The sequence below is a fragment of the Mauremys mutica genome, chromosome 14 (assembly GCF_020497125.1).
Source record: "Mauremys mutica isolate MM-2020 ecotype Southern chromosome 14, ASM2049712v1, whole genome shotgun sequence".
Classification (NCBI taxonomy): Eukaryota; Metazoa; Chordata; order Testudines; family Geoemydidae; genus Mauremys; species Mauremys mutica.
In genome coordinates this window covers 7,783,352-7,810,465 of record NC_059085.1, presented here as the reverse complement: position 1 = coordinate 7,810,465, position 27,114 = coordinate 7,783,352, and the positions used below count along the sequence as shown (strand labels likewise).

General features: G+C 47.6%; 1 protein-coding gene across 1 annotated transcript in view; it reads right to left on the bottom strand.

The window, feature by feature from the left end:
- The window catches only part of PLEKHG4 (pleckstrin homology and RhoGEF domain containing G4), a 168,036-nt gene that overhangs the window by 75,941 nt on the left and 64,981 nt on the right, over positions 1 to 27,114 (bottom strand). Inside the window, 4 exon segments of the mRNA XM_044987105.1 lie at positions 8,727 to 8,875; positions 10,932 to 11,030; positions 19,429 to 19,545; positions 23,688 to 23,774. Coding sequence (XP_044843040.1) covers positions 8,727 to 8,875; positions 10,932 to 11,030; positions 19,429 to 19,545; positions 23,688 to 23,774 — 452 coding nt within the window.

The window sequence follows — 27,114 nt, the reverse complement described above, 5'->3', positions numbered from 1 at the left end:
GCAGGTGTTCAATAAAGGCCAATCTAGTCTAGTTTGTGAAATTGTATTTGGCCTTGACCGCCTGATAATTCATGATCCTGAACTGCAGGGTTGCTGAAGAACAAACAGATCCACGCTCTTTTGGTCCTCATCATGTGGAGTAGATCTGAAGAAATGCTGCCTGCCCCGCTCATTTACTGTACCCATTAATAGGGAGTTAGATGGAGGGTAGGAGAACAAGAAATCAGAGTCCCTAGGAGGGAAGATAATACTTTTTATCAGTCATTTACATGTTGGTGGAAGAGTAGCAGGTGTTTGTCTCACAGTCTTAGCTGGACCGAGGAGCACCTGGTTGATGAGTATCGCCACCCTGGCAGGTGTTGCTGACTGTCGGATATCCAACAGCTTGTGTTGTGAATCCCTGACCTCTTCTTGTGGAATATGAAGAGTGTCAGCTCCCTCTTTAGGACATCTTGAAATTGCTGAAAATCGCTAGCCATGGAAGGTGGTAGAGGCATAACCACTTCATCTGGATATAAGGAGAATATGGGTGTTTGAGGGGTGGCCTCTTTATCCACCCTGCCCCCTGTTCCTCAAATGTCTCCTCCTGTGGAGGTGACTGGCTGTGGAGAAGAGGATTGATCAACCCTAGTCTCCCTTTGAGATGGCACTGGTGGTCTGGAGGAGAACTGCTGTCTGTAAGCAGTCCAGGGATCCCCGTGTGGCCACTGCGGAGCCCCCATAGAAAAGGGTGGAGAGTCCTGTGGTGCCAGGGGACAGTAGCAGTCTAGAGATCGAGATCTTGGTACCAAAAGGCGTTCGGTATCCATGAGGAGCAGGGATTCCGACGTATCCATTATGAACAAGTCCCTTGCCTATCTAACCTCCCGCTGTATCAAGTAGGGAATTGGTACCGATGCAGTAGCCGAAGCTGATAGTGGGCATACTGATGTAGGTGCCAAATGGGCAGGTGCTGACAGCAGGACTGAGTCTGGCGGCATGGGACCAGGGTGCTCATCCTTGCCTTCTTTGTCCCGGATAGACAGGAACAAAGCCCCACTGGAACCATGTCTTTTCTTGGAGCTCCAGGGCTTTCCAGCTCCCCCAGTCCTGGAGGAGGAATCCTTCAACTCAACAGTAGCAAAACAAGAGGTCAAGGCTTTGGAGATCTAGATCTCGCAGGGGATCTGGGCCTTTTAAGAGCAGGTTACTTCAGATGATAGTCTATACTTGGGAGCCCTCTCAGAAGCCACCAATGACCTCCCCTTCTTAGGGGAAGCCTGAGCCAAAGTGGACGGGGCACTGGATCTGTCCAGAGACAGATGTATGGTGGGGTCCCCTGAGCTGACTCAGAGGCTGGTCGCTCCATCACTAACAGGCTGATCTTAACTTTCCTGCTCTTCCTTGCCCTCGACATGAGGGCCAGGCAGAAACTGCACTTCCAGGAGACTCCCCCAAACTATGGACACGCTTAGAGTGGCCATCACTCACAGGTATAGCCTCTTGGCAGGAGAGGCAGAGTCTGAAGAGCCAGGCATGCCCTGCCAGGAAGACAAGGCTCCTCAAGGAAAAAGAGAGGAAAGAAAAAAAGAAAGCACTGTTCTCTCACTGCTAACACTTACTAAGTAACTATAACTACTACTAACAACTAGCTATACTAACAAAACAAACTATAAGACGACGAAATAGCCCAGGCACTCTCAAGGCAGGCACCCTAGAGCTCTGTCTCAAGCTGAGGTAGCAGAGAAGGAATTGAGGGTTGCTCGCCCGCACATCCCGACATAGCCCTGGTGTCCTGCATAAGGAGACACTGGGCACATGTGCACGCCGAACAGGCACTGCTAGCGGAAAAATCTCCGACCAAGGGCTTGAGAGGCACATGTACATCTGAAGTGGAGCATCCATAGGGGCACTACTCAAAGAACAACCGGCTTTCTTTAAACCCGATTGGAGCGTATGTCTCAGTGGGGCTGGCAATACAAGCCCAGTTTGAGTAAAATTAGTCCTGTAGTTTTAAGACCAGGAGTGTCTACAATCAGCAAACCAGTGTTGAGAACATGCACTCACCCAGCTGGGCATGAATAAGCAGGATGTCTGCAAGGGGCTAAAACTTGCCCTGCCTGTGGGGTGGGTCCCCTAGCAGAAAAACAAGTGAGGTTCCCCCATTTAAAGGGGTGGGGTTCAAACAGTCCACAGGTACAGGATGGGAATGGAGCTGCCTGAATTCTCTGCTCCTCTGCCCTGCAATGGAACACGTAAGGCTCGTGTGCAGCTACTTCAGCCAATACCCTATGTGGTTTGTAGCCTCAGCAATCACTCTACAGCGGGGGTCTCAAAGTCCCGGCCCGTGGCCATCTGCCGCCCGAGAACCTCCCCACTGTGGCCCGCGGAGGAGAAACGCAGGCGGCCACCGGCAATGTCTGCTGCAGGCACCACCTCCTGCAGCTCCCATTGGCTGGCGGGGAGGGACAGAGATACCATCACTAGTCGCTGGGCAGAGTCAGCCATGGAGGAGGCATCATTAGTTGCTGGGCAGAGTCAGCTTCACTTTTTCCCCCACAATGAATATAAACAAGTCAAAATACCGAACACAACTATCGGACGCACACCTTGCTGCAATCCTGAAGGTTTCAACTGCTCAGTCACTGAGGCCAAACATCAACAAACCGACAGAACTGAAGTGTTGCCAGGTGTCTGGCAAACACTAAAAACTCTCTGGCAGGGGAAGAATCGTATAAAGTTGTACGGCAGCTTTAGTATTTCTAAGAAATTCGAAATAAAAAATACAATATAAACATTTTCTTTTCTGAGCACCATCTTCAGTGACGTTCTTGGCCCGCTGGGAGGATTTGGGGACCGGCACTGGCCTTAAGGTAAATTGAGTTTGAGCCCCCTGCTCTACGGTTTGGAGGAGCAGGATGTCTGTGCTTAGCCAAGTTTCTCAGGCTGGGCACTGTCATGAGGATCTGGCCCCACTGACTTCAGCAGGCACTGGGTCAACCCTGACTGGCCAAGCAGAACAAGCCCCTACTACACATGCTCTGCACGCACTGTACAAGCACACAGAACTTTGTCCGGTCAAAGCAGTTTGTTTTCCAAAGCAAACAAAGGGGCTGGTTCTCCAAAAGGGCTCTGCCCACATTAAGTTTCAGAGGCAGGCATTTCCCTATAGCTTGGCCTACGTGAGTGTAGTTAGGATTTTTTGTGGAAGAAATTTTTTCCCCACCCTCTCTGAACTATCCATATCCAATGCTGCTTTCAGAGAGCGGCCCCTTTGCTTCCCCCCCGCCCCCGCCACTAGTTTGAGCATTTATTTTCTTTGCTCAAGTCTGACATGTTCCAGTACATGCCAGACAGCATTTTATTAACCCCATTAAAAATTATAAATGTGATATTCTTTTCCCTAAATTTCCCATTGGCTCCATTTTCCTGTCCTTGCTCACATCACTCTACCTGCTCCTCTTCCCCTCTCCACTCCAATCTCCCCCTCTTCCCACAAGCACAAATCTAGGTCCCACACCCTCCATTTCCTTACTTCTGAAGGACCAGCCCTGGCCCTCTCTCCAAACCCAACCTCTCCCCCTCCTGTCTCCATCCCCACCTCTGTCCCTCTCATGCCACCATTCCTAACGTCACACCTTTCTCCCTCCTTGCCCCTGCCGTTCCCCTTCTCTTGCTACTCCATCTCCCTAAAAATCTCAGCCATCCATGACCTCTGCATCGCTCTCTCCCTGCAGCTCATTTGCAAAACATTGAATTTCACCTTCCATTTTATCATCCAGTCAAGTGAGATCCAGTGATGAGCTGCCAAAATATTAACAACCGGTTCCCTCCCCCTCACCCCACAAGGGGGTCGTGCCCCATCCAACCCCCCATGTTCCTTGATAGCCTCCCCTGGGACCCTTGCCCCATCCACCCCCCTTCCCTGTCCCCTGACTGCCCCCCTGCTGCCTGATCCAACCCCTCCTCTCATTCTTGATGGACCCCCGGGACCCCTGCCCCATCCAACCACCCCTTCTCTCTGTCCCCTGACTGCCCCCGGAATCCCTACCCCTGACTGCCCCCCACCGCCCCTACTCCTTCCTGACTGCCCCCCTGGGACCCTTGCCCCCATTCAATCACCCTGTTCCCTGCCCTCTGACTGCCCCAACATTAATCCACCCCGCCAAATCCCCTGCCCTCTATCCAACACCCCCTCCCTGCTCCCTGTCCCCTTATCGCGCTGCCTGGAGGTGGGGGCCAGGCCAGGGCCGCAGGCCGGAGCTGGGGTTGGGGTTGGTACCAGAGCCGCTCGGCTGGAGACGCCCGGCTGGCCGGGACTGGGCCCAGGGGCCGGGCCGGAACCGCGCCGCCCGGCTGGCCGGGGTCAGGGCTGGGCCGGACACGCGCCGCCCGGCTGGCCAGGGTCAGAGCCGGGCTGGAGCCACGGCGCCCGGCTCGCCGCAGTCGGGGCCAGGGCCAGACATGCGCCAGCCAGGGTTGGGGTCAGGCCCGGGCCGGAGCCGCGCCGCCCGGGGATGGGGGCCAAGCCAGAGCTGTATGGCACCTGGAGCCCTCCTCGCACCCCCGGCCCCCCTCCCCCAGCTCACCTGCGGGAAGCTGCTGCTTCCTTCTCAGCCCTCCCAGGCTTCCTGCGCGAACAGCTGATTCGCGGGAAGCCAGGGATGGGGAGGAGAAGCCGGGGGAGTGTTCAGGGGAGGAGGCAGAGGCGGAGTGAGGTGAGTTGGGGCCGGGGGAAGGGCAGAGAGCTGCTGGAGCTTTTGTTAAATTTAAAAGCCCTCACGGGACAACCGGTTCTAAAAGGGCTTCTAATTTTAACAACCAGTTCCCGCAAACCAGTGGGAACAGGCTCCAGCTCACCACTGGTGAGATCCCTTGTAACTCTTCGCAGTCAGCTTTGAATGAGGGCTGTCGATTAATCGCAGTTAACTCACGCAATTAACTCAAAAAAATTAATCATGATTAAAAAAATTTATCACGATTAATTGCTGTTTTAATCAAACCATTAAACAATAGCATACCAATTGAAATTTATAAAATATTTTGGATGTTTTTCTACATTTTCAAATACAGAGAATACAAAGTGTACAGTACTCACTATATTATTTTTATTACAAATATTTGCACTGTAAAAATAATAAAAGAAATTGTATTTTTCAATTCACTTCATACAAGTACTGTAGTGCAATCTCTTTATCGTGAAAACTCAACTTACAAATGTAGATTTTTTTGGTTACATAACTGCATTAAAAAACAAAACATTGTAAAACTTCAGAGCCTACAAGTCCACTCAGTCCTACTTCTTATTCAGCCAATCGCTCAGACAAACAAGTTTGTTTACATTTATGGAGATATGCTGCCCGCTTCTTATTTACAATGTCACCTGAAAGTGAGAACAGGCGTTCGTATGGCACTTTTGTAGCCGGCATTGCAAGGTATTTACATGCCAGAAATGCTAAACATTCGTATGCCCCTTCATGCTTTGACCACCATTCCAGAGGACATGCTGATGATGCTCGTTACAAAAATATTGCATTAATTACATTTGTGACTGAAGTCCTTGGGGGAGAATTGTATGTCTCCTGCTCTGTGTTTTACCTGCATTCTGCCATATATTTCATGTTATGGGAGTCTCGGATGATGACCCAGCACATGTTGTTCATTTTAAGAACACTTTCACTGCAGATTTGACAAAACACAAAGAAGGTACCAATGTTAGATTTCTAAAGATAGATACAGCACTCGACCCAAGATTTAAAAATCTGAAGTGCCTTCCAAAATCTGATCGGGATGGGGTGTGCAGCATGCTTTCAGAAGTCTTAAAAGAGCAACACTCTGATGTGGAAACTACAGAACCCAAACCACCAAAAAAGAAAATCAGCCTTTTGCAGGTGGCTGACTCAGATGATGAAAATGAACGTGTGTTGGTCTACACTGCTTTGGATCACTATCGAGCCGAACCCATCATCAGTATGGATACATGTCCACTAGAATGGTGGTTAAGCATGAAGGGACATATGAATCTTTAGTGCATCTGGCATGTAAATATTTAGCAATGCCAGCTACAAAAGTGCCATGGGAATGTCTGTTCTCACTTTCAGGTGACTTTGTAAACAAGAAGCGGGCAGCATTATCTCCTGCAAATGTAAATAAACTTGTTTGTCTGAGTGATTGGCTGAACAAGAAGTAGGACTGAGTGGAGTTGTAAGCGCTAAAGTTTTACATTGTTTTATTTTTGAATGCAGTTTTTTTGTACATAATTCTACATTTGTAAGTTCAACTTTCATGATAAAAAGATTGCACTACAGGACTTGTATTAAGTGAATTGAAAAATACTATTTCTGTTATTTTTACAGTGCAAATATTTATAATAAAAAGTAAATATGAAGTGAGCACTGTACACTTTGTATTCTGTGTTGTAATGGATATCAATATATTTGAAAATGTGGAAAACATCCAAAAATATTTATATAAATAGTATTCTATTATTGTTTAACAGTGTGATTAATCGCGATTAATTTTTTTAATCGTTTGACAGCCCTACTTTGAACTAAGCTGGTCTTGAGTAATTTTGTATTGTCTGCAAATTTTGCCATCCCATTGTTTACTCCTTTTTCCAGAGTATGTTGACCAGCACTGGTACCTGTACAGACCCCCGGGGGACACCACTATTTACCTCTCTCCACTGTGAAAACTGGTCATTTATTCCTACCCTTTGTTTAGTACCAGTTACTAATCAATGAGAGGACCTTCCCTCTTATCCCAGGACTGCTTATTTTGCTTATGAGCCTTTGGTGAGGGACTTTCTCAAAGGCCTTCTGAAAGTCCAAGTACACTGTATCCACTGAAATCACCCCTGCCATATTTGTTGACCCCCTCAAAGAATTCTGATTGGTGAGGCACAATTTCCGTTTACAAGAGCCAATGATGCCAAGTAACTTGATTCCTGCCTACAATCGCCCCATGATACCAGCCTCCACAGTCCACTTGTTAGATTTTCAAACAAGTACCTTCATGCTTTCTCCTTTGCTGCCCTTCACACTTGGGAGGAGCTCCCATAAACATCTCCATAACTAACTTGTTACATCTTTAAAACTCTCCTTTGTTATGATGCCTACAAAACATTTGGTTAGTATCATGTCATTGTTTCCTCCCGCATCTGTCTTGTCTGTATCTAGCTATTGTCTATTGTCTTTCATTTTAACTGTAAATTCTTGGGGGCAGGAGGCATCTCTTTGTTCTGTGCTTGTACAGCACCTAGCTCAACAGACTCCCGGTCCATGACTTGGGCTCCTGGGTAAGACAGTAATACAGATAATCTATATGATACATTTCCAGGACTGTCACTCTGAAGCCTAGAATGTCTATACAGTCAATAGCAACAAAGAGTCCTGTGGCACCTTATAGGCTAACAGATGTAGTGGAGCATGAGCTTTCGTGGGTGAATACCCACTTCGTCAGATGCATGGAATGAAAATTTCCAGAGGCAGGTATACCATCAATGTAAAGTATGAAAACAGCATGGTTTGGGGCGCTTTTCCTTCAGAATATCACCAGGTATATTATATGTGGGGGGAGGGATAGCTCAGTGGTTTGAGCATTGGCCTGCTAAACCCAGGGTTGTGAGTTCAATCCTTGAGGAGGCCACTTAGGGATCTGGGGCAAAAATTGGTCCTGCTAGTGAAGGCAGGGGGCTGGACTCAATGACCTTTCAAGGTCCCTTCCAGTTCTAGGAGATTGGTATATCTCCAATTATTACAGGTTGTGGCATCACTGGGACTCACGGTCTGTTACCGTCCCACTTGTAAGGCGTCAGCCATTTTGACTTTACGCATTACACCCGTGCGGTGTACAGCTACAGTAGGGCATGAATCTGTGCCATGCCAAGATCCTAGACCACTGTGACATCAGAGGCAACTCAACCAATGTCAACCCTTACTCTGCAGCTAATCTGCATGCCACAATTTCACTAGTTGCATGAGGGAGACTGCACAGAGCGGATTGCTTGGCCCAACTGCCAAACATAGGGCCGCAGCCCAGACTTTCAGCTACTAGTGAACAATAATAATGCCATGGTAGGTATATTGCCATACTGTACCAAGTACAGTTTCCAGGAGGCAGCCTCTCTTTTGCAAGTGCAAATCTGAGAGAACTGCAACTACTGACGTTTGCGCCACAATTGATTTCATGATGCACTCATGCAAGGAACATCACTTATGGGTGCAAACTGCAGCTACAGCCAAGGAGACCAGACCTCGGCGCAGCACAAAATATACCATTATGTATAGGCCAGAAAATCTCTCTGTGAAAGAAGCTGTTTTAGTTAGTTTGAAGCTGTGTTAATTTAACATATAAACACTGCTGGAATCACCACTTAAGGCAATTTTGTAAGACATTTGTGGTATGCACATGAAATCCAAGCATAATTCTGGACAGAAGCAGTCCACCCCTGCACAGGAAAGGGTTTGGTTTTAAAATGGAGCTCGGTGTTATCTAGAGGAATCTACCCTGCAGATCAGCAGGAATTTTAAAGAGACAAGATGGTTCTTGGTATTTGGAAAAAAAAAATCAGAAAAAAGCATATTCATCACATTCTTAATTTCTGCTTTTTTCCCCAAACACCCATCAAAGCGGGAATTGCACGGGGACTTTTTGCTTGGAGAGCTTTTTAGTCTTTTCCCACAAACAGTCTCTGTCTGCCTTTGTTTGATTTCCCCTCCTTCTTCCCTGCCTTCCCACGGACTCACCTGTAGTCCTCAGTGACAGTAACACAGGACTCCTCCTTTCTCAGCCTAGCCAGAAGAGCTCCACCCTCCAGCTGCAGTTTAACCAGCCGCGTGTCATCAAGGACGTTCTTCATTAATTGCCTATAATTCCTCAACAAAACATCGGCCTCCTGAGGAGTTAGAAGAGCAAAGCAAATACAGTTATTTAGCTGTTACAATGTATGGGCATTAGCAGAACAAAGAAAACATACCCTGCCCCAATGGTACCTCTCAACCCTACCCTTGAAAAGCCTCCTCTCTAAACGCTGGAGGGGGAAATTCAGTCCCCATTGTCCTTTCAGTCCACAGCCTGTCTGTCCAGGCTGCCAAGAACAATGTTATAATGGTGTTTTGCTCACAGCGTTCGTTTGACAGATTTGGCTGTAGAAAGAGAAACCTTCCAACTCATTCTCATTTTGCTACCATTGCATGATAGCCCATCATCTCCAAGTGATGGACCTCACTGCACCCCAAGTACTGGCAACAGGTTCATCTCTGATGGCACATGGTGTTGGTGGATGCGCATACAGGAGGAGGAAAGATCTGGTACAGCATCTTTCACACTCTCTGCTGGAGGACAGGATGCCTGGCAATAAATTTTAGCTGCTTGCACAATGACAGGGTTACATAGATTGGTATAACTCATGCATACCTTGAAAATACATTTTGGGCTTAGTAAGAGAAAGCTATCATTGCAGAGTCATACTGATGCAGAGCTTTCTACAGCTGCAGAATTACACTCGAGAGAAGGAGGGAGATTTTTTCAGTGTCCATTTTACCAGTGTCAAACCCCACAAGCTCTTGTACAAACAAGCCTTAGAAGAGGCTGTCTCCTAGGCAGGATTTTGTAGTTTTAGATGTCAACCCCCATGACAATAAATCTTGGGAACAAGTGACAGGCACAGTGCTGTAATTAAAGGCTCTTTGCTTCACATTTGCCTTCTGGCAAGGCCTGATCTTTCCTCACTTTAAACTAGCTTCCCTTTGACTGGCATGGTTAATTGAATTTCTAAGCTATTGAATGGTAACTGCAGAGCGAACAATTTGTCCTGTTCGCCTTGCCTTCCTTTTATCGTACTCCCCCCTCACCACCTCCTCTCTCTGTCCTTGAAAGCACCGACTGGAAAGGATATGGACTGTACGGCACTGCTTTCTGTCCCACTGAAATCAATATCTCATCAGTTAACTCCTTTCCTCTGGGCAGGCAGCAGGCTCTTCAGAAAGACCAATGAGATGACACCCCTCAGAACAATGCCCTCCCCTGAGGGGTTTCTAATAATGACAGCACCAAGGCACTTATTATTTCAGACAAATCAGTACTCTCTTTGGACATGAGGATGGTCATCAGAGACTCACTTTACTCAAATGTATCTTCCCTTAACAGCTAGAAATCCCATTACAAACCACACTGTCATATCATCGCAAAGCTGATTGAGTGGAAATCTCCCCCAGCACTGGGACAATGACGAGGTTACATAGATGGTAGTTATACCAACCAACTCATGGCCAGGCACCAGACTGGGTCTGCTTATTGTAACAGGGAAAAGAACAATACAAATGAGCTTTTAAGCAAAAGTGCATCCAGAGAGGAATGGAAAGAAAGCTAGAAATGAACCCTGGAAAAGCCTTCATGATGCTCCACTGTTGGGCTTCCCTCTTCCTTCCAGGTCCTCTTCCATGGCAGCATGGAGATCTTAGTCCCTTTTTGCATTTCCTTTTCACAACACTGGATTTTGTCTCTATATGCGTCTAGCCTCGCCCAGTTCTTTTCTGTACTTCTTGTTCTCCTTAGAAATCTGAGCCCCAGAACAAACATTACAATAGCCAGCTCACTGCTAGAGAGGGAGGGGCCTCGGATTAGGCCCAGGCCGCAGAGAGCTAACCTATGTCAATGTGACTTTACTTTGATGGTAAATTTAATTGCTCTTTTTAATCCATTTTTCTCTAATCCAGATATGAAGTCCCATCGTCCCAATCTCCATACAAACACTTAGCCATTCAGACACCAGTTGTTTAACTTTAAGATCTTTGCTCTGCCCTAATTTACTGAGAATTTGAGTATTAAATTTTTTTTAAATGCAGCATTTAGCATGAGCTGCCATTATAGCATTAAAATTTCAGCCTGGCAGCCCCTGTCTAGCATCCTGCTTGTTGTGCCTTTGTCTGGCACTAGAAGACAACACTTACCTCAGCTCTTTCTGGTAATCTACAGGACTCCACCCTCTGAATGGCCCCCTGCAGGAACGCACAAGCGCCCTGACATCCTTGTAGCAAATGCTCCAGTTTCTGAAGGGGAAAGGAACAAGGCAGAGGTTACGGTCAGCATGGTTTTCTTCGGGGCAGAAGAGAAACAGCAGCTTGCAGGGAGCTATAGGGAGTGGTGGAAATCTTGAGTGGAGCGATGGCATGGTGTATGATGGGTTCAGGGCTCTGTCTGTGAAACTTACGAATTCCGGTTAATACCACAAAGTTGCTCTTATGAAAACTGTTGGATCATGGAAAGCTGGGCTGAAAGACTCCAGGAGGAAGAAACAACCCAACAAGTACAATCCTCATGAGTCAGGGGACCCTGCCTGCCTTCCTGAACCACCAATGGTCCCCCAGGACTCCCCAGAGAAGGGCGAGCTATTGAGGGGCGCTGCAGTTAGGGTTGGTTGTGCTGTATATGAGCTGTACTGCTTGTGCTTTAGCTGCCAAGTAAGAGAGCAATGATGCTAGATTCCGGTGAGAAGTCTCTGTGTGTTATACGCCCCATGCCTCCTGCAACATTTCAGCTGTAACCCAGGAGGCTCACCCCTTCGGTGTGTTAAACGACGGGGGAGTCTGAAGGGTCAGCAGTGAACCAAAGGGTTGGGCAGCAAGTTCTCAGTGCGGGGTGACAGATACAGGGTCTGCACCCTGAGGCTGTGCCTATGGACCCCAAAGACTGGGGCAATGGTTGGGCTCCATTTAGGCTCCAGAGGTTTAAAACACCCAGGATCCAGAGGCTTGGGTTCCCTCACAGCAGTCCAGTGGTAGCCAGGAGGGGGTGTTCGAAAGCGACCTGTGACAGCGTGGTATTAGAGAGACAAGGTGGGTGAGGTAATATCTGCAGGTCAGACCTGGAGATCTCTGTGTAATAGATTCATAGACTCTAGGACTGGAAGGGACCTCGAGAGGTCATTGAGTCCAGTCCCCTGCCCTCATGACAGGACCAAATACTGTCTAGACCATCCCTGATAGACATTTATCTAACCTACTCTTAAATATCTCCAGAGATGGAGATTCCACAACCTCCCTAGACAGTTTATTCCAGTGCTTAACCACCCTGACAGTTAGGAACTTTTTCCTAATGTCCAACCTAAACCTCCCTTGCTGCAGTTTAAGCCCATTGCTGCTTGTTCTGTCCTTAGAGGCTAAGGTGAACAAGTTTTCTCCCTCCTCCTGATGACACCCTTTTAGATACCTGAAAACTGCTCTCATGTCCCCTCTGTCTTCTCTTTTCCAAACTAAACAAACCCAGTTCTTTCAGCCTTCCTCCGTAGGTCATGTTCTCTAGACCTTTAATCATTCTTGTTGCTCTTCTCTGGACCCTCTCCAGTTTCTCCACATCTTTCTTGAAATGCGGTGCCCAGAACTGGACACAATACTCCAGTTGAGGCCTGACCAGCGCAGAGTAGAGCAGAAGAATGACTTCTCGTGTCTTGCTCACAACACACCTGTTAATGCATCCCAGAATCACGTTTGCTTTTTTTGCAACAGCATCACACTGTTGACTCATATTTAGCTTGTGGTCCACTATAACCCCTAGATCCCTTTCTGCCGTACTCCTTCCTAGACAGTCTCTTCCCATTCTGTATGTGTGAAACTGATTGTTCCTTCCTAAGTGGAGCACTTTGCATTTGTCTTTATTAAACTTCATCCTGTTTACCTCAGACCATTTCTCCAATTTGTCCAGATCATTTTGAATTATGACCCTGTCCTCCAAAGCAGTTGCAATCCCTCCCAGTTTGGTATCATCTGCAAACTTAATAAGCGTACTTTCTATGCCAATATCTAAGTCATTGATGAAGATATTGAACAGAGCCGGTCCCAAAACAGATCCCTGCGGAACCCCACTTGTTCTACCTTTCCAGCAGGATTGGGAACCATTAATAACTAATCTCTGAGTACGGTTATCCAGCCAGTTATGCACCCACCTTATAGTAGCCCCACCTAAATTGTATTTGCCTAGTTTATCAATAAGAATATCATGCGAGACCGTATCAAATGCCTTACTAAAGTCTAGGTATACCACATCCACCGCTTCTCCCTTATCCACAAGCCTTGTTATCCTATCAAAGAAAGCTATCAGATTGGTTTGACACAATTTGTTCTTTACAAATCCATGCTGGCTATTCCCTATCACCGTACCACCTTCCAAGTGTTTGCAGATGATTTCCTTAATTACTTGCTCCATTATCTTCCCTGGCACAGAAGTTAAACTAACTGGTCTGTAGTTTTCTGGGTTGTTTTTATTTCCCTTTTTTATAGATGGGCACTATATTTGCCCTTTTCCAGTCTTCTGGAATCTTTCCCGTCTCCCAGGATTTTCCAAAGATAATAGCTAGAGGCTCAGATACCTCCTCTATTAGCTCCTTGAGTATTCTAGGATGCATTTCATCAGGCCCTAATCTCGAAAGCTTGTCTCTCTCACCAACAGAAATTGATCCAATAGAAGATATTATCTCACCCATCTTATCTCTCTAGTGTCCTGGGACCAACATGGCTACAACAACACCACATACAAGTAAGGTATTAAGCTTTTCATGTCTTGAGTATGGGATGGCCACATTAGCCACAAGTGACCAAACCAGGAATTTAAATAGGTCATCCCACAGCAGGTCCAATACAAACCTAATTTATTCCCACCCCAAGCTACTATGGATTTTGTTTGTGCCACAGTTTAGAGAAGAGGGATTTTTGTAACATTCTTTTAAGATCTGGATTTGTTTCAGAATGAATAGTTTTCATACCCTTCCACTGGGAAAGCTAAATTGCCTCAGTTATAATGTATGGACCCTGGAGTGATAGAAAAAATAGAACACACATTTAAGACTTCTATACATGACCTAAGTTAGCTATTCTACACATCAGGGTGATACAATTTTAAGGCCTGACACCTGGCAAACCTCCAGAACTAGATTCAAATGATTTATACCATAGAAAACCTGCATTCTCAGCTCTCCTCTGGGACAATGGTGGTCAGGGGCGGCTCTAGGCACCAGCAAAACAAGCTGGTGCCTAGGGCGGCAAAATCTAGGGGGCGTCCCTTGCGGCCGGGGGGGGCGGCAGGCTGGGCCGGTGGACCTGCCGCAGTCATGCCTGCGGGAGGTCCACCGGAGCCCCGGGTCGACTGGACCTCCCGCAGGCATGACTGCGGAGGGGGCGCTCGTCCCGCGGCTTGGCTGGACCTCCCGCAGGCATGACTGCGGCAGCTCAAGCGGAGCCGCCGGACCTGTGAACCGTCCGCAGCCGCGGGAGGTCTAGCCGAGCCACGCGGGACCAGCGGTCCCTCTACAGTCATGCCCGCGGGAGGTCCGCTGCTCCCGCGGCTCCGGGGCGCCTCCCGCGCATGACTGCTTGGGGCGGCCAAAAACGTAGAGCCGCCCCTGATGGTGGTTCATGAGATATCGCCCCTTAAAAGTGTCATTGATCCAGGTCTGAATACTGTTGTCGTCAGCCTATAACCGGTGCAATCTGGGGACAAGTTCCACATTCACAAGCAGGTTCTTATTTTTTTAAAGAACGAGGAGCTGTTCGAAGCTGCTCCCAGGTTTGGAATGTTGTGAGCAGCCCCGCTGGAGACGGAGACGGATTAGTGAGCAGGAAGCAGGTGAGCTCATCAGAGATGTTAAATAAATAGTGTTTGGCATGTGGTTGCAGAGCTACAGACATTTATCACTTGGGTCATGGTCACATTCAGTGCATCGATTAGCAGCTCTGTGCCATCAAATTCCTGCATGAACTCCCACCTCAGCTACAGCTTTGGGACAGATATTGACTTTAAAATGTAAGAAATGTGAAACAAGAGGTGGCCCTGAACTCCAGGATTCTTCCCCAGATTCTTTATTTCCAGGTATTTCCCTAGCTACTCCTCACCATGTCTCATACCCAATACGTTCTTGGAACATACCGGGGACAACTTTCTGTTTCAGAAGGTGGAGGAGATAATGAGGGAGACAACTATTTTCGACTTGCTCTAACAGGGAGGAATTGGTGGGGAATCTGAAGGTAGAAGACAATTTGAATGAAAGTGATCATGAAATAATAGATTTCATCCTTCTAAGGAAAGGAAGGAGTGAGGGCAGCAGAATAAGGACAATGGACTTAAAAAAACCAACAGACTAACAAACTCAGAGATCTGGTAGGAACAGTCCTATGGGAAGAAAATCTGAGAGATAAAGAAGTTCAAGAGAGCTAGAAATTTCTCAGGGAGACAATATTAAAGGCACAAGAGCAAATTATCCCAACACAAAGGAGGGGAAGAATAGTAAGAGGCCAATATGGCTTCATCAGGAGCTCTTTAGTGACCTGAAAATCAAAAAGGAATCCTACAAAAAGTGGAAACATGGACAAGTTGCTGAAGAGGAGTATAAAGAATAGCACAAACGTGTAGGGACAAAATCAGAAAGGCCAAGGCACAAAATGAGTTACATCTAGCAAGGGAAATAAAAGGTAATAAGAAAGGTGTATTTTTCTTGCTCCTAATGTATTTAAATAACAAGGACAGTGGAGTCCTCTCCATAGCAGGGAAGAAGAGTTAATAACTGATAAAAATCAAGATGGCCGAGGTGTTTAATATTCTAGTCTGTAATTGTCCCTCCATGCATCTGAAGAAGTGGGGTGTTTTACCCACGAAAGTTTATGCCCAAATAAATCTGTTAGTCTTTAAGGTGCCACCAGACTCCTTGTTGTTTCTGTGGATACAGACTAACACAGCTACCCCTGATATTTTGGTAAGGCTTTGGACACAGTCCCACATGACATTTTCATAATGAAACTACAAGAATTTCTACAAGAAATTACTACAATGTGGGAACACAACTGATAAAGACTGTACTCAAAGAGTGGTTCTCAATGGCTCGCTGTCAAACTGGGAGGGTGTATCTAGTGGGATCCTGCAGGGGTCAGTCCCGGGTCCCGAACCTTTCAATATTTTCACTCATGACTGGCATAATGGAGTGGAGAGTGTGCTTATCAAACCTGCAGACGATGCCAAGCTGGGAGAGAACTTTGGAGGTCAGCATTAGAATTCAAAACAACCCTGACAATTTAGAGAACTGGTCTGAAAGCACGGGATGAAATTCAATAAAGACAAGTGCACAGTTCTGCATGCAGGAAGAAAAAAAAATCAAAAGCACAACTACAGAGCAGGGAGTAAGGGGCTGGTGGTGGCACTGCTGTAAAGGTTCTGGGGGTTATTTTGGATCGCAAATTCAGTATGCAGTTGCAAAAAAAGATGAATATCATTCTGGGATAGATGGAGAGGAGTGTTGTACGTTGTGACGTTGCACACCATAATGCTTTATAGAAATATGCTTATCAATGTAAATATGACATAACTGGAATATGTTTGATGCTACATATGCCATGTAACATCTCAGTAACATATCTACTGAATGTATTCATCCTATTCGTATGCATGCATCATTTTTATATATATATATTTTATAACGCTCTATGCTTGTATTTAAAGTGTTTGCTGTAGAAAGCACCTAAGGCAGATTTGGTCAACATAATGTAAAGAGATTATTCAAGTAATTGGAAGTACTTGGCCAACGAAAGACCTTGATAGACGCCAATCCACATCTGAGCTTTCCTGGGAACATTCAGGCTAACAAGGCGTCGGTCTGTAAAGAACTGAGTCATGCATGGACGTGTGACTTGCCCATGTGATTGCAGAACTCTATCTTGTAGCTCTAATTCTACACGGGGGAGGCTACATAAGCCTCTGAGAAACCCCTCCATTTTGTCTTCAGCTGGCTCAAGAGACAGCCTCTCCACCCCAAAGGATGCCTGAAAGAAACTGGAACAAAGGACAGCAACTACAGGGATGAGAGTGATTGCTGGACCCAGACTAGAAAGAGGCTAGTCAGTCAAAGAAGCTTTATTTAGTTTCCTACTGTGTTAGGCTTAGATTTGCGTGTTTTATTTTATTTTACTTAGTAATTCACTTTGTTCTGTCTGTTACTACTTGGAACCACTTAAATCCTACTTTCTGTATTTAATAAAATCACTTTTTACTTATTAATTAACCCAGAGTCTGTATTAATACCTAGGGTGGGGGGGAGAACAGCTGTGCATATCTCTCTATCAGTGTTACAGAGGGCAAACAATTTATGTGTTTACCCTGTATAAGCTTTATATAGGGTAAAACAGAATTTTGCGGGGGTTGGACCCCATTGGGAGCTGGGTATCTGAGTGCTGGAGACAGGACCATTTCTTAAGCTGTTTTCAGTTAAGCCTGCAGCTTGTGGGGGACGTGGTTCAGACCCTGGGTCTGTGTTGTAGCAGGCTAGCGTGTCTGGCTCAAACATGGCAAGGTACTGAAGTCCCAAGCTGGCAGGGAAAATGGGCTCAGAGGTAGTCTAGGCACATCAGGTGGCAGTCCCACCGGGGTTTCTGTGATCCAACCCGTGACATATGTAAGACCTAGGAGATAATTGTATGACACTACTTGGCATTGGTGAGGCCTCAGCTGGGGTACTGTGTCCAATTCTGGGCACCGCGTGTGTACAAATTAAGAGTCCAGAGGAGAGTAACAAAAATGAGAAAAAGTTCAGAAAACCTGATTTCTGAGGAAAGGGTAAAAAAAACTGGGCATGTTTAGTCTTGAGGAAAGAAGACTGAGGGTGGATCTAGTAACAGCCTTCAATATGCTAAGGGCTATTACAAAGAGGACAGTGATCAATTGTTCTCCATGTCTACTGAAGGTAGGACAAGACGGAATGGGTTTAATCTGCAGCAAGGCAGATTTAGATACTAGAAAAAACTTGCTAACTCTCAGGGTAGTTAAGCTCTGGAACAGGGTGGCTGTGGAATCCCCATCATTGGTGGTTTTAAGAACAGGTTGGACATGATTTCATGATTCTATATGGGGAGGGAAGAGAACTTTAATGATGATGTTTCTGATCGCCTTATATGGGAAGCAAGTTGAAATGAAGAGAGACAGCCTCAGAGGCCCAGCAATATCATTTGTGACATCTTGACAGACAGCTCAGCATTTAGGCATTGCTACATTGCGCCCTGCCCAATAACATCAGGGCAGAAACAAGTCTGAAGCCCGTGGAAGCAGAAACCATGAAACTGACGCCGTCCCAAACACCGTTCGGCAAATCAAACACAAATGGAGACACTGCCCATTTGTGCACGCTGCCGATGATCCTTGCAGGGAGTCACAGATGAAAGGAAATGAACCCCCCCCATACCTGCTGAATCACACCTAACAGTACTACTACAGATGTGGCTCTCATTGATACAGGAATACCCTGAAGCATGTGGCACAAAGGAACTGAAGCTCCTTGCTTGGCTGCTGAGGTGGAATGTGGTGGCAAGTTTGGTACAATCTGTCAGTCACCAGTGCTGGAGGACGGGGTGTTCAGCCAATTCAGGCATTTCCTCCAAGGATCCAGCACCTGCGTTCGAAAGCTTTACAAACGCCAGGAGCATAGTCCTCAATGGGCAGTTTTTTATATATTCCAGGAAATCTGGCTCCAAAGTAACAGAATTCTAACTCACTCTGATCACTTTGGAATGTTTATTATTCAAATGATTATTTGTTAAGCGGTGACGTTATTCTAATCACTGATGAATGAGACAAACTTCAAGAGAGTTCCTGCCCTGGAGACCTGGGAGTGTACAAGGAAGGAAGGCGTCTGTCTCTCCTCCCTGCAGAGGGCTGCAATGATCCTGCTCCCTCCTGTCAGGGTCAGGCCGTGGGCGGCCCATGTGCCCCGGTCAGCTGCTAAGTTGCGATTGGGAGAGAAGTCGCAGGGTCAGGATCCTGGGAAGTCGGGATCAGGCACCAGGCTACAGCCAGCAGTCGAATAGCAAAGGCAATGACAAACCAGGGCCAGCGCTGGAGTTTGGGGGTTATAGCAAGCAAGGCCCGGAGCAGAAGTGGGCAAGCAGTCAGTGTTGTTGCTCAGACAGCTCCCTATCACGGCTTATATACTGGTACTGGCCAACCAGTGGGCAGTGAGGGGCCGTCACTCAGGCCCTGCCGCGCCTAGCTTCACAGGGTCCTCTTGTGGCTGCCTAACCCAAGCCTCTAGAGGCATCAACAGCCCAGTTCCTCCCAGGGTCTAGCCCTGCAGGTTCTCATGCATCCACTGCTCCCTCTGGCAATTACATTCTTAAACATACACAAGTTAAGACATTCAAGGTTCTGGTTCCCATAGCCATGCTGATCTGGCCACTCGGCACATCCATCAACACTAACACGAGGCAAATACGGCCATGCAGACATGCACAGTGCAGCTGAGACATGGCTACCAGGGGAACCGGAACGTCACCTCTCCCGTCTTTGGTAAGTTTCATATTTATTTGCTGCTATATCTTGCACTAACCCAGTTAATTGTAAGTTTCTCCTCTCTGGTGTATGGGAAATCTGGCCATAATCCTAGAAGCAGCAAATGTAAAGACTGTTTCACGTCTCACTCACCATGCGAAAGCTTAACCAGTCCCGATGGCAGTAAGGGAAGGCTCCATCCAATTCCAGTGGCAGCTGTGTGCTGTCTATGTGCTTGTGGAGGGACTTCATTGAGGGGAGAAGTTCAATCTGAGAAGAAAAAAAGCACATCTGCATCACGTCTGTCTGCAGAAAGGCACACTGAAAAGTCGAGAGTGTCATGTCTACACTGCCAGAAAAGGAATGTTCTTAGCTCGGGTTAGATAACATGCATTAAAACAGCAGTGAAGAAACAGCACCTCAGCTTTTAACTCAGGTTAGTAGCTCGAGTTCAACCCCAGGCTTCCCTTATAGGCATTAGCTGAGGATAAAAGCCGAGTTGCTGTGTCTTCAGTGCTATTTTAACCTGAGTTAGAATAGAAGAATGGCCATACTGGGTCAGACCAAAGTGGCCAATGCCAGGTGCTTCAGAGGGAATGAACAGAACAGGGAATCATCAAGTGATCCATCCTCTGTCACCCAATCCCAGCTTCTGGCAAACAGAGGTTAGGGACACCATCCCTGCCCATCCTGGCTAATAGCCATTGATCGTTGGCTAACCTCAAGTCAAGAACACACCTTTTTTTGCAGTGTAGGCATATAATATGAGGGGAAGGGAATAAGTAAGGTGAATGTCTCTCTATTGATCCACTTTCCAGCAGGGCTAACAAGAGACCCCAGCTCTCTATGACAGCCTGAACCTCTACACACACAGGGGAGGTACGTGAAATCCAATCACAATAAGAAGGAAAAAACAAAAGCTCAGCAATCTTAGAATAATTCACTAGCTTCCCGTTCTATAGTTCAATGAGCAAACTGGAAGCAAAGCAGTGTGAAACGGAAGCTTGAAAGGAGCCAGGAATTCCTCCAAAGCCAAAATTATCTGGTGGCAACAGAGCAAATCTTTGCCTTCCATGGTCACATGGCATGGTATGATTCATGCATGTTTATAAAGTTTCTGCGGGATTGTAAAACTGGCTGCAGGCTTCCCAAAGTAATGCCCAGCGAAGCATCCTAACACAGACCTTCTCCGCGCCAATCCCAGTGCGCCTACGATCTATGCCAGGAGTCATTTGCCACTTAGAGGGTACCCAAGATCCAATACACCCCAGCTTGCTCCGGTTAGAGGCTGCAGCTGAGCTGGGCCATCCAAGGAACGTAATACCCACAGAGAAAATGGCCAAGAGCTGCTGAGAGAGCCTGCAGTGCTGGGCTGGGAGTGAGAAATTCAGACACAAACATCCAACATTCCTCTAGAGTTGCAAAGTTTCCATTTTCTCATTAAAACTGTGACTTTCCCTTTGATTCTGCTGTATGCCAATTTCTTTATTAATCTCTGTTCTGCACCTTTCTGATCCCCTTGGATTTGGCAGCTTTCACTTGTTTAAAAAACTTTTTTTCCATTCATTACTTTGGTTGTTTTCACCCACACAGATATACCTCCCTATCCCTTGCTCGGTGTCACACACACACACACGCCCCCTTGCGTGTGAATGACTGGTAACAAATGCCTCTGGCTTGTCACCTTTGCTCATTCTCTTTGTAACTAGAGATGGCAACACTCTGCACACACAGCCATATTAAAACAATTTCTCCCCAAATGAACCTCAGAGCATTCAGGACCTTTTTCTGTAGGGATCCTGGGTGAAATCTTGGCTCCACTGAAGTCAATGGGAGCTTTGATTTCAAAGGGGCTACTGCTTCACCCCAGGTTTCCTGGCTCCTTACACATTTACAACTGAGGTGGTGTCTGACCCAAGTGCTGACAACATGTCGAGTCCAATACTCCACTCACTCTCCTGCCGGCAATTCAGACAGCATCTTCCACACTCAGATTGTGAGCTCTTTGGAGCAGAGATTGTCCTGCTATATCATGTATCTACAGTGTCCAGCACAAGGGCCCTGTGAAGGGGTATGCAGGAAACCCCGTGCTGGGCAACACACGTTAACAGGATAACGTGGGCTCTGCCCCAACACACTTGTGAGAGCTTAAAAGGGCGAAACCCAGCTCAGCTGATGGCAGACCAGACCAGACCTGACCTGATCTCCAGTCCTCAGCTCCTGGAGAGAGGGCTGGCTGAAGGCAGGAGCTCCTCAATGAACCCTCCCTGAGGGAAAGGAGGCCCCAGTGCTGACTCACCTGGAGAGGGAACCATTCCCCTCTATTACCTGTGAAGTCAGTTTAGGACTGCAGCCCAACGAGTGCCCTCTGAAGGAAGAGAGCCTAAGCCCAGCTTTGGGATGATTCCGTTGGGTTATTTCCCTTGTTGTTCTGTTCACTGACAACCCCAGAAGGGGCCGACTACCCGGGGCCCAACCAGACGGCTCTCAGAACTGCGGTGGGAAAAATGCCCAGACATCACAGAGCGGCTCGGGTGAGTGCTTAGGCCCTGCCCAGAGCCTTAGGGGGTCCCTGGGGAAGGAACTCTGGTGACAGGGCCCCACCCCTGACTGGGCCCTCTAGGTGTTGCAACCACTCTACAAATAATATACTTTTGGAGGCTGCTCAATCAGTTTTAACTCACCGAAGTCACGCTGCAGTTGCACAGTCAGAACTACGGGTGAGAGGGGACGCAGAAGTTAAGCTTCCACCAGCCACACTAACTCAGCCACGTCGTGCGTCTTCTACATTTTGAGGTTTACATTTTGCAACCATCAGTAATATATTAAGCTACTCCTTTACCACGCCCGTCCCTCTGTTGGACCTTTCTGTGCTGAGCTTCCTGGAGTCACAGAACAGCGCCTCCGCCACAGATTTCAAGGCCAGGAGGGGCTGCATCTAGTCCAGTGTTTCTCAAATGCGGCCGCATGCGGCCACCAGGGCCTTTCCTTGCGGCCAGTGTCACCTGGGCTGTGATGGGGGGGGGGGCGAAAAGCAGTGGCCCCTCTCCCAGGACCACAAACATTCAGGACTTAAATGTGTCCCAGGGCTTGCTAGGGCTGAGTACGTCTGCTGTGAAAATGGTATTAACAAACATACAAATATCACTTTTCACAGCAGAAGACTTACCAGCTAGCAAGTCTTAGAAGAAAAAAAAAAAGCTCAACCAAAAAAGCAAAAGAAACAAAAAGACAAGAACATGCAAAGCACCTTATTTGTGTTTCTATTCTGTTTAGGTCCAGTAAAGAATAGCGACAACTGTAAATTATTTTTATTACTGAGTCTGAAAAAGCCCTACATAAATAAATGACAATGATTTGGACAAGTATATGTGCATATTTATTTGTTTTTCCTAAAGTTAATTAAGCATTTTAGGAAAAATTGTCAGTGCAGCCACCAGCAAGAGTTGGTGGCCGCACTCTGAGGCCACCAAAAATTTTGTTGTGAGAAGCCCTAGTCTGACCTCCTGCATAATACAGCCAGAGAATTCCATCCTGTGATTCCAGTGTCAGCCCGTGACTTGGGGCTGAGAACATGACTTGGCCATTAAAATTACTCATTTTCTACCTCTGTATGATGAAATCATGGGGCCTTTTCCTAAAGCCCTCACTCAGCCCACACCCAGGTCAAAGTCTCAGGGAAGCCACTGGGGAGTCCAGCAGAGCCCAGTGACCACAGAAGGGGCCTGTATTTCCTCTGGGACAGCGGGAGTACGGGGGAGTGGCATTAGTGGAGGAAGTGCCTTCCCAGACATCCCAACGTGAGTGCCAGCTGGGGAGGTAGCACCCCCCGGAGACACCAAAGCCAGACAACAGCTCTGAAACAGTCATCAGCAGCCAGGACTTCCAGGCCCTAGGTCTGACGATTCCCCACAGCTGGGCCAGTCAGAACTGGCAGGGAAGAGAACAGACACTCCACCTCTGAAAAGGGTGTTGATGTTCCCCATCCTTGGTGTCCTCTCTTCCCCTTGCAGGAGTGCTCAGCTGAGCGCAACAACAACGCTGCCCCATTGGGGGATTTAGCCTGTTGTTGACAACAGGGCCTGAAAAGTTCTCAGGTCAGTGTTCAATGTGCACAACTCCCCACTGTATCCTTCCTGCTAGAGTCTTATCAAAGAGCTTTCTGGTATCCTGACATTCATGGGCATGTGTGTGAGTGATGGACTTGGCAATAAAAGATCTACTCAATTCATAAAAATTTATAGCCCCTTAAATATCACACCGGAAAGAGAGACCATCACCATAAAACACAGAGCAGCACTACAGAGATCAAGTGAGAATGAACGTACATTAGTGCACAGAGAGCTCACTGTTCAGAGGGTTAACAAGTCTCAGGAGCTCCCCAGCAGTTCCTGCATGAATGCTTCCATTACCTGCACTGCTGTTGGCTTCTCCATCCGAAAAGTGAGATCTCTTTCAACAAGCAGCAGAACGCCGTGAATACAGTGAGGAACCATGTCCTGTAACAGAGAACAGAGCACAGATCTCTTACGAGCTGGATGGATTGCTTAGGAGGATGTGCCATTAGTTTTATTTCAACACAAGAGATTGCAATGCCTTCTTCAAAGATAGGTGCAATTGCAAACTGGAGGGCACAGTCTCCCCCGGAGGGGCAGGCAGTCAGATCTGTTGGTGAGGATCTGCCCTAAAGGGAACATGCTCTCCAAGCTGTTAGCCCTGGGAAACACTGCACAGTCAGGTTACCTGGATGCAGTAAAAAAGCTGCTCTCTCACCGGGCACTGCCCCAACTGAAAAGTAGCATTTTCCCCACAATGCCAGCAAATTTGTGTTCTTCACTTAACTGCTCCCAGCCCAGCACCGAGGACTTGCCTCCAGCCACTAGCGTTAATGGACAGAAGCACCAAATTCAAGGATCTCCTGGCAGCTGTGGCCTTAAACTCTCTCTCCCTGCTCCAGCAGGAGGCCTCCACAGGGAGAACATTCCCCAGGGAAGTTAGAGACAGGCCCAAAGAGCTAAGAGAGGAGTAAAGAAAACGGACTATGTGAATAGCGGGGTCACTAACCAAACCCTGGCTTGGTTTGGGCAGCAGGGAAGGCTTCGTATTTCAGCCAATGTTCTAATAGGAGCTCTTCCAGGAAAAGGCTATAGGAAAGCCTTTGCCCAAGCTAAGTTGTGAGGGTTTCTGGACTGGTAAAGCCAAAAGACCAGAAGTAAAATTATAAGCAACTGTGATGGGTGTCCACCCACACAAGACTGGAAAGGTTAAGGTGGCGAGGGGGGTCAATTAACTGCCCAGGCTGCACCTGGAGGAGGCGCCAGGGAGCAGGGATTAATTAGACAGGGTCGGCTGGACAGAACAGGAGGGGCCTGTCTAAAGCCCAGGGGCTGAGCGCAGCAGAGGGGCTGCAGGGAAGCAGACTGCAGTCACTCCCTGGGAGAAGGGAGGTGTGTTTGGGGCTGTAGATACAGGTAGCCTACAGTTACTCCCTGGGAGGAGAGAGTCTGGCCTGGCAAACCCAGAGCTGGGAGAGCCGGGAAGGTAGGAAAAGCAGCAACGAATGGGGTAGGGCAGACCTTGGCCGCTGAGAGGGGCCCTGAGCTGGAGCCTGGTGTAGAGGGTGGGTGCAGGTTTCTCTACCAGCCACCGGGGAAGCAGTGCGGACCAGACAGCAGCGAACGGACCGCCTGGGACAATTCACCTTGGACGACTTTGATACCCCAGAAGGGGAGGACGACAGCGACCTGGTTGGAGGGCCAAGTCATGAACAGGAAGCTGCAGCTGCTGGGGCAAGAGGTGCAACAGGGTGAGAGAAGACAGGTGAAGGGACTGCCAGAGGAGGGTGCAGCACCTGGAAAGAGTTTATCCCCAGAGCAGCCAGGAGGAGGCGCCCTGGTGGTGAGTGAAACCCCCTGACAGCAAACACTCTTTTTTTTTGTATAGCTTCAGCTGCAATCTGTCCAGAATAAATGCAATTGACCAGCAAGCCTTTGACAGGAGAACTCTGTAACCGTATTCTCCAGCGACCTTTAAGGACATAACACCCAGAGTGAGCAGCAGCACAAGCAGACAAAGTAGGCAATCGCTGGAAAACGCAGGGAATGATGAACTCCAGCGAATGGCGCTGCAGATTGCTTTAACAGTCTCCCATTTCTACCCCATAGGCTGAACTTGACTCTGCATTAATGGCTTGAGAGCCAGCTCTAAGAACACACTTCTGCGAAAGGTGGAAGAGGTGGTCCAAGCCTGATGTCTTGATTTCTAGAGGTGCTTCCCCTTAACTGAGCTAGTCCTTGAGAAATTAAAGGCCAATGTGCAGAGGCTCAATTCAGGATTCTACAAATATAAAGGCCATAACCGCAGTGGAGATCTCTGGGCAAGGTAACAGACTTTTCCTTATGCTAAAGAAGGATCTCTCCTCACTCCACCCCCCTGGTCTCCTTGTAGGAGTGGGATACAATTCTAACAATTGCCCCTTCTAAGCATACAGGGACTTTTCTGAATCTTTTGTTTACCTTTTCATTTGATCACTGACAAATGTCAGCAAAAGGCCAGAACAGCACAACTAGCTCAGAATTACTGGGGTAAAAACTGGAGATCACCGGGGAGGGGACGGGAAAGGGAGAGAGACATAGATCACAGCTGTACAGACATCCTGGAATTCGACTGGTGTCTCTGCTGGACAGTGCGGGTGGGTGAAGACGAACCATCATTTCAAGACAGCTGATGGCACTGAACATTTATGTTTAATTAAGTTCCCCACCACCGCCCTTCTTCTCCTCTTCCTACCTGCTTGCATAATAGGGTCACGATGCTAATGTTCTGACAACCCAATAATTTCTGAGAACACACGGTGAGGCTGTAAAATTGGAATTATGATTACAGAGAATCAGAAAGTGTGCATGGGGAGGAGGGTTCCTGTGGAAATTTTCAAATTTTCATTGAAAAATTAATAAATTTTCATCCAAAAACTGTCAGAGACTGAAATTTTTTTAGTTTTCCAGAAAAGAAAATGTCAGAAGACAGGATTGTCGGTGGCCAGGCCTAGTGGTCAGAGCAGGAGTCAGGCCTAATGGTCGGCATCTGAACACCAGAGCCCAGGGTTGAGATAGGGCCAGACCTAGGAAGCAGGGCCAAAGATCAGAATCAGAGTCAGAATCCAAATGCCAGAGCCAAAGGTGCAGGTGGAGTCAGGAATCAGAGCCGAGAGTCAGAACTGGGTCACCAGGAATCAGGGAAGGCAGGATCAGGGCTGGGTGCAGGGCAGGATGTGGCTGGAGCCGTGGAGGAGCATAGCAGGAGCAGGGCTTGGGGAGACAAGCACTGGAAGGCAGAGTCGGTGGGCATGTGCATTGAAGAGCCAGCAAGCTGTTGCTGCTGCTAGGTTTAAGAACCGGCCTGCTGGCTTCTTCAGCCAATCAGGTTGCCTAGGGCGTCAGGAGTACTGAGCAGGCGCAGCTGAGGGCCGTACTCCTGACAGAAAATGGACTATTTCTAAGAAAAGCAGACACTTTCTGCAACAGTTGTTGTTTAGTCAGAAGCGCAATGATGAGGAGTTGGAAAAACGTTAACAGAACAATGTTGACCAGACCGAATTCCGACTTGCAGGCTGAATGAGGCAGAAGGAGGGACTGGCTCACAAGAGGTTAGAAAAGGAAGGACAGAATCTGAGCGGGCAAGAGGCTGGCAAAGGAAACTTCCCATAGCTCACCATCGATTTCTGGTCTCTTGCTTGCTGTGTTGCTGCAGCCGCATTGGTCCCAGGGTATGAGAGAGACAAGCTGGGTGAGCAGGCTAATAAAAGAACTAAAAAAGAGCCACCGTGGCTTAACAACCATG